We start from the raw sequence: 18,708 nt of genomic DNA on the forward strand, positions 1-18,708 counted from the left end.
ACATAGGTCCAGGACTTTGGGACCTGCTCCTGTGCCAACCTTGGTGTGGCTGGAGGAATGCTGCCTCCCTGCTTGGGCTCCTTTGACAGAAGCGTCCACATGTCCCCAGGGGTTGTCCTCATCCCAGCCAGCTGGGCCCTGGCCTGAAGGGGGCTCCCCTGGGCTCCTTCTTCTGATCACTCCTAGCCCAGGAACTGGGAGGGAGGAGGGAGCTGGCTGACAAACATCTAGTTTCCCATTCTTGGGGTCCTAGGAGAGCCGTTGGGTGGTGGCAGGTCGGGCATAACAGTTCAGTGGTGCTGAGGGAAGTTATATCCCTCCTCCAGTCCTTCCAGGCCTGCAGCCACTGGGGCACTGATGATCATTTAAGCAGTGAGTGAGGGGCTAGAGTCCTGCACCAAGGTCAGAGGGAACCACCCCACAACTCAAGGCTCACCTGGGCTCCTGCTTAAATGCTTCCACTCTGTAAGCCATTCTTGGGGCTCTAGCAAGAGGAGGACTCTGGGCCAGCAGCCTGGCATTTCCTGGGTTCATCTCACTTCTGCCAGTGGGGCCCAGAAGGAATTCTCTACGACTGAGGTGACTGGGGAGAAGAGAGCACAACCCTACCCACCCACCCAGGTCCCAGCCTAAGCTCACAGAATGCTCAGGGCTGAGTCCAAATGCCAAACAGCCCCCTGCTGCACCTGGCCCAGGGCTCCATCATCATGTAGATAAGAGCTGATGAAGTTAGCCCACTCCTCACCTTCTGTGATGTTCTATAGCTGCCCCCTCCCCCCATACAGGGAGGGAGGTAGCATCAGCCTAGCACATAGTGGGCCTGAGTTCCTTTCCCCTCCCTGCAATCCTCAACTTGCATTCAATACTCCTGATTGGGGGAGGTGAGCTGATGGGTTGCTCCTGAACAGGGTAGATGAAGGGACTGCTTGCCAGGAGGATTTGATGGGGATGGGAGGAACAGGCTGAGAGGGGTCCGAGCCCTCAACCTAGCTCTGGAACCACAGTGGTTGGGGGTGCAGTGGACAGGGGCTTCTCTGGGTTGATCCAGAGATAGGGTAAGAAAGCCCTGCAAATGCCCAGCCTTCTTCATCCCTCCTTCCATGCAACTGGTTGAGCATTTCTCAAGACTTCTGCGTCCCACTCCTGTTCGAGCTTCCTTCTCAGGTGAGAACTCAATATGGGCCTGAGGCAGGGCCCACCTGACTTCCTGGATATGGCTGCCCATCTGGGAGCCTTGCATGGTGGGGGCCTTGGGGTGGGGACAGGCATAGGCTTCCCAGTACATTTGCTAGTCCTCAGGCCTTACGGGCAGTGTTCTATATAGCTGGCCTTGGACAAATCTCTCTCCAAGTCTGAAATGGTTCCAGGTGGGGAGTAGAGAGGACACTACTTGGATCTCTTTATTCTACTCTTTACTCTTCACCTCAGGGCTGATTAGCCCTTAATGGATTTGGTGGGGGGAGGGGGCATGACAGCCAGCTTTGTGGGAGTGCAGGGAGCTGAGGCTAATTCAGGATAGGGAGAGGAATGCACGGCAGGCTGCTCTCCCTTCATCCTAGTGTCCCTCCCCTCTTTCTCCCTCCCTCCCCTCTTTTCCCCTCTGCCCTGGCTGTGCAGAGGGCAGTTAGAATGAGCCTCCTGAGCCTGGAGCAGCTTTATTATTCATGAGTGTACTGTACATGCTGATTTGCTGGGCTGGTGGTAGATCCTATGCCTTCTCCCTGGAGGAGGGGGCAGAGGGGTCCTGGCTCCCGCTAAACCTGTGCTCCCTCTTCCTGGTCACAGGAGCTGACACGATGAGTGACACAAGTTCTGTAAGCCTGGAGGTGGGCCCCGGCAGCCGGGAGACTTCAGCCACCACGCTGTCCCCGGGGGCAAGCAGCCGTGGATGGGACGAAGGTGACACCCGCAGCGAGCACAGCTACAGCGAGTCTGGCGCCAGTGGTTCATCCTTTGAGGAGCTGGACCTGGAGGGCGAGGGGTCCCTGGGGGATCCACGTCTGAGCCCTGAGGCAGAGCCCCTAGGAGCTGCCAAGTGGCCCCAGGAGCCCAGTGCCCCTGAGAAGGGTGAGGAGTAATTCACAGCCTGCACCTCCCGTGGTGCTGTGGCTAAGGAACTGAGCAGACACTTCAGCCCTCTTCTTCCTTCACTGCTGGGCCCAGGCCATGGTTGGGGGTCCCAGAGTGACCTGACTGCCCCCCTCCCCCTACCTCCTGCCCTCCAGGCCTCTATCTAAGCCTTCTCCTCCTTGCCCTCGGCTTTTAGGGCCAAAGGATCCAGGGACTATTTTGTGCACCAGCTCCCAGGGCCTTTCGCCCCTGTTAGATCTTTTTTTTCATACTCGTTGGAGCTTCCAGGACCCAGAATAAAGCAAGTGATTTTCTTGTTTCACCTGGATTTGCGTTGTGTGTTTGTATGTTTGCTTTACCATTGAGAGCTCTGCACAGATAGGCCATGAGTGGGCAGGAGTCCCCAAGTAGAGGAAGGAATGTGGCCAGGTACCCCAGGGTGGAAAAAGAAGTGGGGGGGGGGGGCAGGTATTGAAGGCATTCCGGTCCCTGGCCCTGTGGCTCCTGTTGACAGCTGCCCCTCCACTGCAGCAGCCCCAAGAGGCTCCTCCAGGCTGCTAGAGGTCAGATAGAGCAGGGCAAGGCAAGGGGTGTGAGAGCTGAGCATGGGATGCCCTCTGAGGCTCAGGAGTGGGGAGCTCACAGCCTGCTTTTGTCTGCTTCCAACAAATGTCTTTGTGTCTGTGGCTGAAGTATACCTGTGCTCATACTGATACCTCCCTAGCAGGGGAGGACATCTTTGCTGTGCCTGTCAGTGCCACATACCTGTGAGTGAGTGTGTGTGTGTGTGTGTGTATGTGTGTAGCCGTGTTTGGGGCTGCTGGTGGTGCTCTTGTATGATACCGTGCCCAAGTGAACATAAGGATGTGATAGTGGTTGGGTGTGGCTATATTGGTATGGATGGCTACGTGTGTGTGTGTGTGTTACTATGCTTTGTCTGTGTCTAACTATGTGGTTGTGTTCTAGAAGTGTGTGAGCCTGACTAGCTGGGAAACTGGGAACATCTCTGTGGGGGCTTTGTCAAGAATGGAGCTCTGTGTGTCTGTGTGTACTGGGTGTGTGTGTGTGTGTGTGTGTGCACAGTTATATCTGTGTATGTGGTGTGTTTGTGAACTGCAGTGTGTATGTGGCCGTGTCAACATATACAGCTGCGTGTATTGTCAGGGGTCCATGTGTACAGCTGTGTGTAAGACTGGGTATATGTCCTTTTCTGTGTGCACAGGTGGAATGGTAACTGCATGGCTGTGTATCCATGTACTACAGAGGGGCTGTACAGCCCACCTACTGTGGGCTGTGTAATAGACCTCTCAGGCTGAGGCTGTGCATAGCCAAATCTGTATAAAGCCCTGTGCTTTTGTGAGGCTGCCTTTGTGAGGGGACTGAGAGTATGGCTGGGATCTGTGTGGCTCCTCTCACCACCACACCCTCCTGCTGTCAACTCCTCTGCTCCTTGGGCCAGGCCCATCTCTCATCTACCCCAGGGAGTGATCCCTCTGCACCAGCAAGGGAGGGTGAAGGCAGCCGGTAGTAGAGCCAGAGCTGGAAGACAACGTGTCTGTTTTCCCCAGCCTCATCTGACAGCTCTGAACTTACATCCCTCTGTCACCTCGCCTCCCATTAGCAATCGGGTTTGTGGTTGTTTGGGTTTGATGTGTCTGTTTCATTTCAAAGCTATTCTCTTTTCAGAGTAGTGAGGCATCGAGTTTCTGGGTCCAGGGAAAAATCCTTTCCTCAGTAACCCCCTCCCTCAACTGCAACACACATGTAGCTGGGTGTGTCTGAGGGGCCCAGGCTTGGCATGTGCTCATTAGCAGTGTATGAGTGGGCTCTGCCCCCCCCCCCCCGGCACCTGTGGAAGAAAGGGCAGTGCCAGGGAAGTATATGTAGGGATGCTGTGTCCCTTAGCTCTTGTTAGTGTGTGTGCATGCTGGGGGCAGATAGCACAAACTCTGGGGCTTGGTCTGGGTTCAGGCCCCCTCCTCAAATTCTTCAGAACAGTTTGTCACTGCAGCTGGAATATCCACTACCCCCTACCCAGGGGTGTCCTTCCCCATCCCCATGTAGGAGGGAAGAAAAGTCAGGAGCATCTCCTCAGAGCTGTCCTCCCTCTGCTCCAGCTCCAGCTCCTGCACCCTCCCACGCAGCAGCCAGTTCCAGGAGCCTCTTCCCCAGCCCCCTCCCCATCCAGAACCCTTCCCAACCCCAACATGTCCCTCAGATTGACCCTAGCCCCTCGCCCTGCCACACCTCCAAGTTGACCTCTCTTTGCTGTAAGTATTATTTGCATATGAGGGTGGGGATTAGTAGCCAGGGAGTGGGGGTGGGGGTGGATGGAGGCAAGCTTGGGAGGTCAGGTCTGAGTGTGTGAGGAGGGTAGCAGCTTTGAAGGTCATCTTCAGGAAGGAAGGGGAGGCCCCATCCTCCTCTGAGGCCCCCCCCCCCACCTCCAGTCTCTTCCTCCTAGTGGCTCAGGCCCCAGCTCTCACGTGGGGCAAAAGATACATGCCCTCATCCCAGGCCCAGCATGTGGACCAAGCTGCAGTTGCTGGGTGGAAAGGAAGGATATGAGGACAGGGACAGTCTTGTGGGCCCCAGGCTAAGTGCTCCACATATCTCCCACCTGCCACCCCCGCTGCCTTTCCCCCACCAGCACCCCACTACCCTAGGGTCAGACCCTTTGCTCTCACAGATGGGAACCTATAGCACTGTGCGCACCTTCCGGGCTCAGTGGCCCCTGACCTTCCCAACCCTGTGCTGTACCCTAGCTGCTCTCCGGAACGCTCCTGACAGCGGGGCTGAGGGGGCCCCCGAGGCGTCTGCTCCAAAGCGCTGCGGGAGCGCCCGGGGATTCAGCACCATGCTGCGGACAGCTCCAGACCCGGCGGCCCCGCGAAGAGCTGGAGCCACAAGCGCACCGCGAGGAGCAGTGGAGAGGTTTGGAGGGAGGCGGGGACCGGGTTAGGAGCGGGAGACCGCGAGTGAGGAAGGAACGGAGGAGGGGCTGGGGGCGGGCCGGGCCCGGGGGCGGAGCGGGCCGCGATTGAAAGCGGCGGGGCAGGCGGGCGGGCGGAGAGCGCAGAGCCGCCGAGCAAGCGAGCGGGAGCCTGAGCCCGGCGGCCCCAGCTCCTCTCCGTTTCTCTCCGCGCCAGAGCCGGGTGCGCCAGGTAGGGTGAGCCCGTGGTGCCGCGGCCACCACCGACCTTATCAGTCCTGAACCCACGTCCCGGGGCTCCGCGGACCCTCGAGTTCTGGGGCGCCCGGGCCAGAGGGGCCGGGGAGTCCAGACGGCGCTCGCCGGGAGCTCGGGGAAGAGGGAAGACCTCTCTGGGGGTCCGGCCTGTCTTCCCCCAAGGACGCGCGCCCTGCATCGCGCTCCCTCGCTGCTCCTGCTCCTCCGTCCTTTGGTCCGTCTTTCTGTCTGTACCTCCGTCTTTGTCTCAGCCTCTCGGACTCGCTCGCTCCCTCCCGCTTTCTCTGATTTTCTGCCTGATTTTACGGCCCTGTCCTCGGGGTTACCTGCCTCTGGAATTCCGTCCATCTCCGCGCCTCTGAGCCTGGGTCCGGGCCTCCGAGAGGGAGGCTCGCGGTCTTGACCGGTTTTGGCCTCCGTGCCCATCTCTGTCCCTGTCCTCATCTGTTTTAGTCTCCATCTGTGTCTCTCCTATTTGCCTGGTTGAGCCGCTCCTTTCAGGCTCTGCACAGGACCCCCGTCCCCCTGCCTAGGCACCAGCAGGAGGATTAGCCCTGGGGAGCTGAGGGAGCAAAGTGAGGCGCTGCTGTCTCTATGGCCAGAACGTGGAGTCCTTGAACTAGTTGCTGCCCTTCCTCAGCCTCAGTTTCCTTTCCGATTCTGAGGAAAGATGTGTAAACCTCTCCCAGCCTTTCCAAACCTGCGTGACTGTGAGAAGTTGCGTGGGGCATGTGTCTGGAAAGGCAACAGGAGCACAAACGGTGGGGTGCAGAGTGGAAGAGGGAGGGAGGAAGCAAGGGAGGGAAGGAAGGACTTCTCTGAGGGTCAGGGCCAGGGTGGACAGAGCCCTGAGACTGAGGATGGGGCAGTTGAAAATGGTGAATCTCTGTTGGATTCTGAGCTGACCTGCCTCAGAAGAGGAAACCAAGGCACAAAGTCTCAAACAGTATCTTAGATAGAGATAAGGACTCCAAACGTCTCGCTCTCAAAACTGTTTTGAGATTCTCACCAGAAGAACTATCCCTCCACCTACCCACCCACCCACACACATCCACTTGACCTGTAGACTTAGGACCTGTGGCCACTTGGTCTTCTTCTGTCCCTGGGGCCAGCCTCTCCACCTTGCTGTCTTACTTCCAGGGCCTAGGGTCTCTATTCCTTCCTCAGTTCAGGGGCTCTGGGAATGGCCTTTTAAGAACCAGAGGTTAGATCCCTTGGGTACTCACCTGGGCTCCTTTCTCCCCAGAAACAGGAGAGTGTCCCTTAGAGAGTTTTCCCTCCCTCTTTTCTGGTGGGTCCTCAGCTAGCAGTGCTCCCTCTCTGGAAACCCAAAGCTCGGGATGTGGACTGTACCCCTAACTTTGTAACTCTGATGTGGCCTCTACTGCACAAGTGTTGACCTTGGGTTCTTGTGAGGTTTGTATAGGGTCTTGGACACCTTTCAATGCACAGATGGCTTGGGGCGCCATAGTATTGCCTGGAGTCTCCTGTCCACTGCCCGTGTCCCCACTCCCTGCTTCCTTCTCTCTCCCTCTAGTGAATTTGGGGTGGGCACAGGGCCCAACTCCAGCCACAGGTCAGGGCAGGACAGAGACAGGTCCAGGGGTGTCCCAGGAGCTGACCAGCCTAGTTAGTGTTACCACCCTCTCCCTGGCTCCTGAGCCCCTGGGAAAGGGAAGCGGGGTTGGGGGCACTGTCAAAAGGGGAAGCCGCTCTCAGGTTCTACTTCTTCCTGTCTGTCTGTCTCTTTCTGCAGGAGCTGCATCTCATTTCTTTTCCTGTCTGTTCTTTCCTCGCTGTTTTTTCCTGCCTCTGTTTCCTCCTCTCCTTGCCTTTACTGCTTCTCCCCTCATCCCCTGGAGGCCCAGGTCTGCTGGGCTAACCCGTTCCCCTCCAGGCCATGGGATCGCTACTGGGGCTCCTGGCACTGCTGCTGCTGTGGGGCGCTGTGGCTGAGGGCCCAGCCAGGAAGGTGCTGACCCTGGAGGGGGACCTGGTGCTGGGCGGGCTGTTTCCGGTACACCAGAAGGGCGGCCCGACTGAGGAGTGCGGTCCAGTCAATGAGCACCGCGGCATCCAGCGCCTGGAGGCCATGCTTTTTGCGCTGGATCGCATCAACCGCGACCCGCGCCTGCTGCCCGGCGTGCGCCTAGGGGCGCACATCCTCGACAGCTGCTCCAAGGACACATACGCCCTGGAGCAGGCGCTTGACTTCGTGCGTGCCTCGCTGAGCCATGGCGCCGACGGCTCGCGCCACATTTGCCCCGACGGCTCATACGCCACACACGGCGATGCTCCCACCGCCATCACTGGCGTCATTGGAGGCTCCTATAGCGACGTCTCTATCCAGGTACGGCGGGGAGGGAGGCTGGAAGCGGCAGCACAGGATTCCCGCCGAGCGGGGCTCCAGGGCTGCCATGCGTTGGAAGGGAGACTAGAAGCTTCCTTTGTGCAGCTTACTCAAGACTAAGAAATAGTCACGTAATGGGGGTCAATTTCTAGAATGTGCAAGGATAACACCCACTCCTACTACACAAACACGCAAGTGCACATCTACACACACCTCTGACCTCCAGCTTTGAATTCTGGTCCCCTACTTAAAATTACATGACCCTGAGCAGGTTACTTTTTTCTGTGCCTTGGTTTTCTTGTTATAAAATGGAACTCATAACACTTTCTGCCCTTACTTAGGTCATGCATGCAAAATGGGTATAAGAAGTCCTGGCAAGTCATAAGGGCTTAATCAATATTAGCAGCTATTATGACTATTTACCCGTTTTATAGATGAGGAAACCGAGGTAGTGGCAAAGTGGAGCCATGAACACAGGACTCTCAGCCAAATCCTCCTTGTCTGTCAGATCATCTCTCACTGGGTTGGAGAGAGGTGGACAGATAGAAGCCAGGAGTGGCCCAGAGAAGAGAAACAGAGGAGTAGGGGACCCAGGAGGAAGAGAAGCAGAGAATATTGGGGGAGAGGCACCCCAAGTTCTCCTGAGAGCACAGCATTTGAGTGGGAGGGAAGGTGAAGGAATCAGACTCCCCACCCTGAAGAGGACCTGGGCTCCTAGAGGTGCAGTGGCTTGGCTCCCTCTGCCTGTTGTCCCACAAGGAGCCAGCAGAGGGTGCCAGAGCCAGCAGAGGGTTCTGGCCCAGCTGATGTCCCTTTGCTGCTCCCTGGGTGTTACGTAGGCACACCTGACTGCTTTAGGCCGGGTGGGGTCCTCCCCCTCCATGACTGGTACCCAGAATAGGCTGCTGGAATATGAGGCCAGACCTGAGGGTGGAGTGGGGTGGGGGTATACGGGAGACCTTGACTGGAGCCTCAATTTCCTTTAGGAGAGGCTGGCTGAGGACGTTGCTATCAGGGGCAAGGCCAAGGCCCCTGACTAGAATGCTTGTTCAGGAGAATGATGAAGGAGTCTGAACTATGGAGTCAGTTACTAACTTGGGGGAGGGGCTGGGCATTCCCCCTATAGTGAGAGATGGATTACCTGGAGAGGTGTGACTTTGCCAGCATCAAATCTACAGCCCTGACTGGTAGCAGGGGTGGCTGGGCAGCACCCTACCTGCTAATGTCTTTAGAGTCCCTGGGGTGCTTTTCTGTTAGCCCCCCTCCACAATTCTCTTCAGGGGCCCCTGCATTCATCTCCAGGAGCCCAGGTACCTTCTTCCCCACCCCCAAGCTGCCTCTCTCTGATAGCAGGACCCACACATCAGGATCTGCCTGTCTTTTGCTTATCCTGCTCAATGTAAGGTCCACCTGCCCTCGGTAGGCTGCACCTGCCCATTACTGATTCCCCTTCATTCCTGCCTCTTCTCTCTTGCCCATATCCCTATTAACTTTGCATGCCAGGCACTGTGGCCTCCTATGCATCATCCTCTCAGTACCTTTGTAAGGCAGGGATGAGAACTGAGGCCCAGGGAGATTTGCTAACTTTGCCCAGGGACACAGAGGTAAGAAGTGTGGGAGGGGGCATGGAACCCTGGACTGCAGGAGTCAGAGCCGGGGCTTGCAGTTGCAAATACAGGACCTAACCCCTTTCTGTGTGACCTAAGCCATGCCCTGATCTCACCCACCCACCATCCCACCAGTTCCTGAGCTGGAGCCCACTCCTATGAGTTGGACCCAGGGACCCGAGAGTAGGGATAGGGTGCCAGGCAGTCAGTGGTAGAGCAGGAAGCCTTGTTTCCATCAGGCTTGAGCACCCAAAGAAAACTAACCCTTTGCCCCTTGGGGCCATGTGTCCCTCAGGTGTGGGCCTCCCTCTTGTGGTGGTGGGGGGGGTGGTAGAGAAGAGGAATTTTCCTTCTACTTTCTCCGTCATCCCATAGGGATTGACTCAAGCATCTCAGATACCATCTAGTCCCTCCCTCTGCCCCTTATATAGCCAAGCGCCAGCCCTTCTCTGCCCTCGGTGTCAGGCCTTCCTGTGCCTCCCACCTTTGTGACTGCCACACACCTGGAGAGGGACAGCAGAGGAGTTCAGGTGTGGCCCAGGATGCTGGTACCTTGTCCCTGGGTCTTTTCTCTCCCAGCCCTAGGGAAGGGATAGAAAATTCCCATCAAGTCAGGATACATGTCTTTGGGGAGAGGGAGACCCAGGGCTGACCTCACAGATACTTGATCCTGAGGGGACACATCTGTCTACAGTGTTTGACCAGGTCTCTGATCTTTGCCCTCCACCTCCCCCCACCTCCCTCCACTCCAGGTGGCCAACCTCCTGCGGCTGTTTCAGATCCCACAGATCAGCTATGCCTCAACCAGTGCCAAACTGAGTGACAAGTCCCGCTATGACTACTTTGCCCGCACGGTGCCCCCCGACTTCTTCCAAGCCAAGGCCATGGCCGAGATTCTCCGCTTCTTCAACTGGACCTATGTTTCCACCGTGGCATCTGAGGGTGACTATGGGGAGACAGGCATCGAGGCCTTTGAGCTAGAGGCCCGTGCCCGCAACATCTGTGTGGCCACCTCGGAGAAGGTGGGCCGTGCCATGAGCCGCGCAGCCTTCGAGGGTGTGGTGCGAGCCCTGCTGCAGAAGCCCAGTGCCCGCGTGGCCGTCCTGTTCACCCGCTCTGAGGATGCCCGTGAGCTGCTTGCTGCCACCCAGCGTCTCAATGCCAGCTTCACCTGGGTGGCTAGCGATGGCTGGGGGGCCCTGGAGAGCGTGGTGGCAGGCAGTGAGGGGGCTGCGGAGGGCGCCATCACCATCGAACTGGCCTCCTACCCCATCAGCGACTTTGCCGCCTACTTCCAGAGCCTGGACCCCTGGAACAACAGCCGGAACCCCTGGTTCCACGAGTTTTGGGAGCAGAGGTTCCGCTGCAGCTTCCGGCAGCGAGACTGTGCTACCCACTCGCTGCGGGCTGTGCCCTTTGAGCAAGAGTCCAAGATCATGTTTGTGGTCAACGCAGTGTACGCCATGGCCCACGCGCTGCACAACATGCACCGTGCGCTCTGTCCCAACACCACCCGCCTCTGCGACGCCATGAGACCTGTCAACGGGCGCCGCCTCTACAAGGACTTCGTGCTCAATGTCAAGTTTGACGGTAATGGTGCTGGCCAGTGTCCGCTGGGCTGCTGGTCCTGGGGGGGGGGGGGGCGGCCCTCAGGTTCCATTCCTTGGCTAAGAAAACAGAGCCTACGGTGGGTAAGGGGCTCACCCAGGGAGCTGGTGTCAGAGCAGGGACAAGGGTGGCAAAGCAGAGAGGATTCCGCTGGAGCCAGGGCTGACATACCACCTTCTGTGGCTTTTCCAGAGAGTAGACCTCTGGCCTGGTCCTGCCACTTTTAGAGTCTCTGGTTCCTGCTTGGGCCTTGCCTTTTACCTCCTGCCTCCTTATCATGCCAGAGGTGGAGACCAGGGTGCTGCAACTTGGGTAACAAAACATCTGTGCAAGGCAGAATCAGAGTGGGTTGATTGTGAGTGTCAGGATGATGCTCTATTTTCCGGGAAATTTTTAATTCCTAATCTTGATTTTCCACTGATGGTAGCCACAGTTTCCTCAAAACAAAAACTATTTAATGAAAGTTTCACTTACAAAAAAAAAAGAATGTCCCATCCTGGAATCATCACTATGCTTTGGGGAAAAAGGCATGGTAGGAACAGTGGTAGAGGGTGCCCGGTGAAGACTTAACTAATTCCAATAAGATTCATGTCCAGAGTCATGACAGGATCAGTGTAGAGGTATGGGCTGGAGTCTGGAGTCTGCTGGGCTTGGGAGGAGTTTACAGTAGGGCTACAGTTGGAATTTGAGAACTTTGAGGCTGGGTGGAAAGAGGCGGGGCTTGGGGAACCTGGGTTTAAATTCAGGCTGCAGCATTCCCTCATGGGGCCTTAAGCACATCATCTGCCTGCTCGAGCCCTGATTTCTCACAGGGACCCAGGATGACAATAACCCTGGCCCCTGAGCCTGGCTGGGAAATGTGAGGTCCACGGGGGATGGGGTAGGCAAGGGGGAGTAGAAGTCATTTGTAAGCTGCCGAGGATATTCTGGCATTCAGCAAGTGATCACTGAGTTTGGGGTCAGTTTGTGCTGGTATCACTATTAGGATTGGTGGGGGCTGGAGCTGGGATTGGCATTTATAGGCTAATGTGGGACCAGGGCTGAACCTGAGGCTGGATTTAGCTTTGGGGCCTGTGTTAAGTTGGAGAGGGGCTTGTGGTATGTGCGCTGATGAAGTTGGGATTTGGGGCATGGGTTGGTGTTTGACTACGAAAGGGTTGGAGACCAGCATTAAGATTGGGTTTGGGGATCGGTGTGGGCATTTGGTTTGGGGAGAGTTTGGAGTTACATTTGGAGTTTGGGGTTAGTGAGGATTGGGGTTTGATGTTGGGCTTTAGGGGTCAGAATTTGTTGTAGCCTCTCATTTGGAAAAAGATTGGGATCAAGCAGGACTTTAGTGTTGGGGTAAGGACTGGAAACACTAGTGGTGGCCTGTGCTCTGGGGTTTGGGTTCCCGTGTGAGGGTGAGTGTTGAGGTCACCAATCCAACACTTTCTTCTCTCCCTCTCCCAACCCCAGCCCCATTCCGCCCGGCTGACACCCACAGTGAGGTCCGCTTTGACCGCTTTGGTGATGGAATTGGCCGCTACAACATCTTCACCTATCTGCGGGCCGGCGATGGGCGCTATCGCTACCAGAAGGTGGGCTACTGGGCAGAAGGCTTGACCCTGGACACTAGCCTCATCCCATGGGCTTCGCCCTCGGCCAGCCCCCTACCCGCCTCTCGCTGCAGCGAGCCTTGCCTCCAGAACGAGGTGAAGAGCATGCAGCCTGGAGAGGTCTGCTGCTGGCTTTGCATCCCGTGCCAGCCCTACGAGTATCGGCTGGATGAATTCACCTGCGCTGACTGTGGCCTGGGCTACTGGCCCAATGCCAGCCTGACCGGCTGCTTTGAGCTGCCCCAGGAGTATATCCACTGGGGTGATGCCTGGGCCGTGGGGCCTGTCACCATAGCCTGCCTGGGCGCCCTGGCCACCCTCTTTGTGCTGGGCATCTTTGTGCGGCACAATGCCACACCGGTGGTCAAAGCCTCAGGCCGGGAGCTCTGCTACATCCTGCTGGGTGGCGTCTTCCTCTGCTACTGCATGACCTTTGTCTTCATCGCTAAGCCATCCATGGCAGTGTGCACCTTGCGGCGCCTTGGCTTGGGCACTGCCTTCTCTGTCTGCTACTCAGCCCTGCTCACCAAGACCAACCGCATTGCGCGCATCTTCGGCGGGGCCCGGGAGGGTACCCAACGGCCACGCTTCATCAGTCCTGCCTCGCAAGTGGCCATTTGCTTGGCGCTTATCTCTGGCCAGCTGCTCATTGTGATTGCCTGGCTGGTGGTGGAGGCACCGGGCACGGGCAAGGAGACAGCCCCTGAGCGGCGGGAGGTGGTCACACTGCGCTGCAACCACCGTGATGCCAGCATGCTGGGCTCGCTGGCCTACAACGTGCTCCTCATCGCTCTTTGCACGCTCTATGCCTTCAAGACCCGCAAGTGCCCTGAGAACTTCAACGAGGCCAAGTTCATCGGCTTCACCATGTACACCACCTGCATCATCTGGCTTGCCTTCCTGCCCATCTTCTATGTCACCTCCAGTGACTACCGGGTGAGCCACCTGTTTCCTGGTATCTCACGCAATCTCCTGATAGCTCTGAGGCTCCAAAAGGTTCAAGGCTCACCCAGGAATACACAGCTTGTGGTGGCCCAGTTGGGACTGGACCCCAAGGAAAGATGGGCGGGCTGAGCGGGGCCTGGGGAAATGGCCAAGGGAGGTGGAGGCCTGACAGCTGAGAAGAGATTTCAGGACTCAGATGTCATCCCCTTACCTGGGATGAGATGGGAGTACAGAGATATGTTCAAATGAGTCGGGTCTCTGCTCTGCTCCACTGAGGGGTCAGCTACAGAAGGGGAGACCTGGTCCCTCTCTCAGGGAGCCCCTGGGCCAGTTGGCACGATCAAGGGATTAAATGAAGAGCTAAATCTAGAAATGCTGCTGACACGGGATAAGGTTGACAAAGGGCCCCCCAGTGAGTGTGCAGAAGAGGGAAGCATGTGAGTATGTATCTGGGGTCTGTTGACGGGGGGAAGGCATGGGGGAATGAGGGGGGCTTCTTGGAAGGGGAATCCTTGAATTGGGTGCTGCAGGATGGGCAGGTTTGAATAGGTAGGGTGGAGGAGGTGGGGAAGGGCAGCCAATAAGAAGACTGATTTGAGTAGAGGGTCTGCGTTGACTTCCTGCATTGGGGAGGAGAGGCACAATTAGTTGAAAGGTAGGAAGAGGTGAAGGTGGAATGGGGGGTAGCAGGGCTATCAAGCTTTTCAACCCCAGGGGGCACCCTGCTCTCATGCCACCCTGGCATTGTACAGTGCTGCATGGTACCTCCTGGCATTGTGCAATTTGGCAGTTCTGGGGTTGAGAGATGAAGCTGGGGGAGGCAGGAAAGGTGAAGCAAGAAGGGTGGGGGGGGAGATCCAAGGTATAGGGCTGGGAAAGCTTAAAATAGGTGAAAACCATACCCTAGTTGGGGGACTCCAAGCAAAGTTCCAGCTTACACTGAGTTTTTCAATAGGGTCTCCCTAGCTCCAGGGGGGCTGCAATCAGGGAAGGCCTCTCTGAGGAGGTGACACATGTGCTGAGTTCAAGAGGGTCATCTTGGTTAATCCTCGTGACTCTGGTGTAAGCTTTGTGGCTCTCCCCATTTTATGGACAAAGAGACAGAAAGTCAACGGGGTTCAATTTCTTGCACCAGGTAACCCAGCTTGGGGGTGCAGAGCAGGGTCTTAACTGACAATCTTAATTAAAGCAGCAGGAAAAGTGAGGTGAGAGCCCCTGCAAAGGCCCCTTCCCCCTTAACAATGGTGTGGTGGTGCAGTGCTGGGGGGCAGGGACCGCTGGGCTTGGCTGCTCTGCTTGCACCTGCTGGGCCACCTGCTTGGGTGGCAGAGGCCAGGATTGGGGAGGGAGTTTGCTCTGACTCAGCCACATTTGCATATGATTTGCATGCCTATCCTAGGCAGCTAGGGACTCACTTGGGACACACACACACTCAGAACCCACACATGCATGCCTCCTACACCTGCGTTTACACACACATATACATGCAGACACACATAAACACTCCCACATGCACACACGTGCACATGCACACAAACACACTGGCACACACATGCACGCATCTTCCCACCCACGCGTACACCTCACACCCACACTCTTGCACCCATGTACACCCACCCACACACTCACCACCCCCTACATACATATATCACCTGCAGATACACCGATATGCACTTAACTATACACATGTGCTCCACCCCTACACCCCCATGCATACCTCCCCCCTCCAGCGCACACACACGCACACACACACACCACCCCACACATTCACACCCCAGGGCTGGAACTCTGGCATCCTTGTGAGAACGGTTTACTGAGGTTGACCCTGGGAGTGTGCCCAAACTTACTAAAAATCATTCAGGGCCTGCAAGTGGACCAAAACCCAGTGTTGGAATGTTTACAACCCCCCATCACTCCCCCCACTCCACCACCACATCCCAGGGGTCCTGGGTCCAGGCCCAGGCCTTTGGGACAGACTCATCCTTGACTGTGCCTGCTCACCCATTCACCCATCCGCAGGTTCAGACCACCACCATGTGTGTGTCAGTCAGCCTCAGTGGCTCTGTGGTGCTCGGCTGCCTCTTTGCACCCAAGCTGCACATCATCCTCTTCCAGCCACAGAAGAATGTGGTCAGCCACCGTGCGCCCACGAGCCGTTTCAGCAGCGCCACCACCAGGGCCAGCTCCAGCCTGGGCCAAGGTCAGTGTTGGCCCCAAGCACCCCTCTCCACCAGGGACCCCTCTCCCTGCCCAGCTCCTCGGGTTTTATAGGTCACTCCACAGATTGCTGAGATTCCTAGGCTGGGGGTGGGGCTGGGGGTGAGGGTGGGGCAGGTGCCCCCAGACGAGTTTAGACTGGAGAGGGCAGGAAGGAAGCCCCTTCCACTGCCCTGCTGCTCCTGCTGCCCATCCTTCGTGGAGGACATGGGGGCCAGCCCCAAACTCCAGCTTCCTTTCCCTAGGTTCTGGCTCCCAATTTGTCCCCACTGTTTGCAACGGCCGCGAAGTTGTAGACTCGACAACCTCGTCGCTTTGAGGACCCCATAGCCCTGCCCTGACTTGGCTGCTCCCTGGAACCTGGTGCAGCTCCACATCCAGGATGCCCACCCCTGTGCCCACTCCCCAGTGTCTCACCGACCCACCTCCCCCAACCCTTTGGATTCAGATGTCAGGGTCCTCAGCAGGGGCCTGTGCAGTGTTCACCAACTGCCCTTGCAGTTGCGTCCCCTCTTCACCAGGCCCAGGACTTGGAGGACACAAGCCAGGGTCCACTCTACCCTGGAACGGGGTTGGGGTTGGGGTCAGGGGAGCTCTGGCTGAGGAACGCAGGCCCCAATTCCCCATCAGTAAAGGTGCTTCCAGCGCTGCCCCTAACCCCCACTTCTAGGGCCTTTTTAATTTTTTATATAAGTTATTCTGGGTTGGGGGAGGGAGTTAATGTGAGGCCATACCCCCTTGCACAGTAGTTTGTCCTGTGGTTTATTTTGTATTATCTGTAAATAAAGTGTCTTTATTAAAAAAGCAATTACTCTTTGCCCTTAACCCAGGGAGGCCCTCACACCCTCCACAGCCTCCCAACCTTTACTCAGCCAGTGTTCATTGGCTCTGCTCTGTGCCTGGTGGTCACCAAGTTGGACCCACCCCTGCCTCCAGGGGAGACAGAAAAAGACTAGCCAACACACCAGCCAAGGCGCTGCTAGGGGTGGGAGGCAAGGAGAGGCAGGAATTTAAATGCACGCTGGCTCATCTGTCAGTGCAGGGGAGGGGTTTCCCTGGGGACCCGGCCTCCAGGGTGGTGTGGGGGACAGAGCAGGAGGGCAACTCAAGGTGGTCGTCCTGGCCAGGCTCTGGGGACTGTGGGCTGCTCCATGGCTGGCCTGCAGGCTCTTGGAGGAGCAGTCAGCGCCAAGCCAGGCTGCGTTGAGTGTGGAGGGAGAGGAGAGGAGGTTCCCAGCTGTAAGTCGCCAGATCACGTGAAATGGACAAAGCCAGAAAAAGCTTGTGAGGAGGGAGGTGGGTGAAGCAGGGAGGGCAGAAGCTGGGCAGTTGGAGAGGCCATCTGCTTTCAGGTGAGAAATCGGGGAGGGGCCTCTCTGCCGTCCCCCGAGCAGCGTGGGCGGGCCGTCGGGCATGTCCGCGTGTGCTGTCGGGAGCTCACCAGCAGAGGGCGTCGAGACAGGGTCGCGGCCACAGGGCTCCAGCCGGGCGACGCTGCGCTCCTGTGGCCTAGAGGGCAGTGGACACGGCGCCCAAGCTGGAGCAAGTCCCCTTTTTGGGAGCCCCCAGAGCAGGGAATCACAGACGGTTGGGGGCCTGCGTTGGAGATGGACAGCCAGGACGTTTGTAATGTGTAAGTTAATTCATCTGCATTCACGGGCTGGCAAGGTCGTGGAAACTGGGTTAAAAATTAAATAAATGGAAACCAAAAAAATGAAAAAAAAATAGCATAAATGGGTTCTGTTCCCCAGCCAATACTGGGGTGGGTGTAGGGTTGCCAGAGAAACTACACATTTAAATTTGAATTTCAGATAAACAATAAATATTTTTTTTAGTGTAAGTATGTCCCCAATGTTGTTTGGGCCTCTTGTATTTTCATTTTGGCAACCCTATTGGGGTGGTCTCTGTCCCAGCTCTCTGACCCTGAACGACCCAGGTCTGGATGTGTTCTGTGGGAACTGCAGTGCCAGCCCTGGCTTCTAGGGGGGCTGTTTTGGTCCTCCTGCCAAAATGGACCCATAGGACGTTTCCCACCCTCCCCAGCCCCTGGACAGGTCAAGAGGGGCCTCTGATTCCCTTCTTTGTGTGGTTCAGGGTATTTGCCTTAAAATGTAATTTTTTAAAAAGTTAATAATTAACACGGTTCACAGCTAAAAGGGTACAAAGGGTATTCAGTGAAGAATTTCCCTCCATCTCTGCCACTGATCTGGGGTGGGGGGGAAGGATGGTGGTGTGGGAAGGAGGCCTGTCTTTGCATCTACCAGCCCCACCCCTTTCCTTCCAGCCCCATCCCCACAATGGGGGCAGCCTCCTTATTTTTTGTCTTGTCAACCTCGGCTGACTGCATCACATGACTCCCCACAATCCCCACTCCCCAGTGAGGCAGGCACTCTGGCTTCCTTCACTCTTCCTGCCCATGCATGTCTTGACCTTCACCCTTCAACTCTTGATCCTAATCCCACACATCCTAAGGCCAGACCCCTGCCCCCCAGTCCTCTCCCTGTCCTGAATGGCCTGGGTTCATGTCTCCGGATCTCCTCTCCAGCACCATGATCCACATCCACGAAGCCCCTGGGAAGGGGATGGGGGCACAGGGTCCCTTACTGGGCCAACCCTGTTTATGTTAGACCTGGAGTATTCAAAGAGAGATCCTTGCTTCTGCAGGGGACCAAGGACCAGAGATGCCAGGAATTTGGGTTTCTCTCCCACCCCAGGGAGCCACCCATCACTGTGAATTGACTGTCTGTGACTAATCACCAGTTTGCTTCGCTTCACTTCGGTAGCCAGTCTACACTGGGGCATGGATGTTTTCCTTATGGCTTTGTTCAAAGGCCCTCCCAGCTCCCTGCCATCCTTCACCTCTGCCTCACATTAGTCCCTTGAAAACTGCATGTAGCCCTGAGGATCTGGCCCTCCCTTACTCAAGTCTCTTTGGCTTGGGTGAGGATGGCTGGGGCCATTATGCTCACAGCTCCCCCCCGTCCTGACCCAGGGGAGGTGTGGAGAGACAGGTTGCGGAGGGAGAGCTGCCATGTCACAGGGCAGCTCTGACAAGGGACACCTTCCCACATTCGAGCTCTCCCCAAGGGCAGACCTTTGAGAGGGAATGTGACAACCTAAGAG

The 18,708-nt window shown here is 56.8% G+C and overlaps 2 protein-coding genes across 2 annotated transcripts in view; both read left to right on the plus strand.

Moving 5' to 3' along the window:
* Positions 1 to 2,371, plus strand: part of RAD54L2 (RAD54 like 2) — a 176,343-nt gene extending 173,972 nt beyond the window's left edge. The window contains exon 26 of the mRNA XM_037797337.1: positions 1,786 to 2,371. Within this exon, the coding sequence (XP_037653265.1) occupies positions 1,786 to 2,078 (293 nt within the window). The 3' untranslated portion in view covers positions 2,079 to 2,371. The remainder of the gene's footprint in view (positions 1 to 1,785) is intronic.
* A 2,737-nt stretch (positions 2,372 to 5,108) lies between these two features.
* GRM2 (glutamate metabotropic receptor 2) lies at positions 5,109 to 16,419 on the plus strand. Its single transcript, XM_037797355.1, has 5 exons — positions 5,109 to 7,610; positions 9,970 to 10,807; positions 12,284 to 13,359; positions 15,388 to 15,568; positions 15,831 to 16,419. Exons 1-5 carry the CDS (start codon positions 7,161 to 7,163, stop codon positions 15,902 to 15,904), a joined length of 2,619 nt encoding a protein of 872 aa, XP_037653283.1. The 5' UTR covers positions 5,109 to 7,160; the 3' UTR covers positions 15,905 to 16,419.
* Positions 16,420 to 18,708: the final 2,289 nt, after the last annotated feature.

This window comes from Choloepus didactylus, chromosome 1, assembly GCF_015220235.1.
Source record: "Choloepus didactylus isolate mChoDid1 chromosome 1, mChoDid1.pri, whole genome shotgun sequence".
NCBI lineage: Eukaryota > Metazoa > Chordata > Mammalia > Pilosa > Megalonychidae > Choloepus > Choloepus didactylus.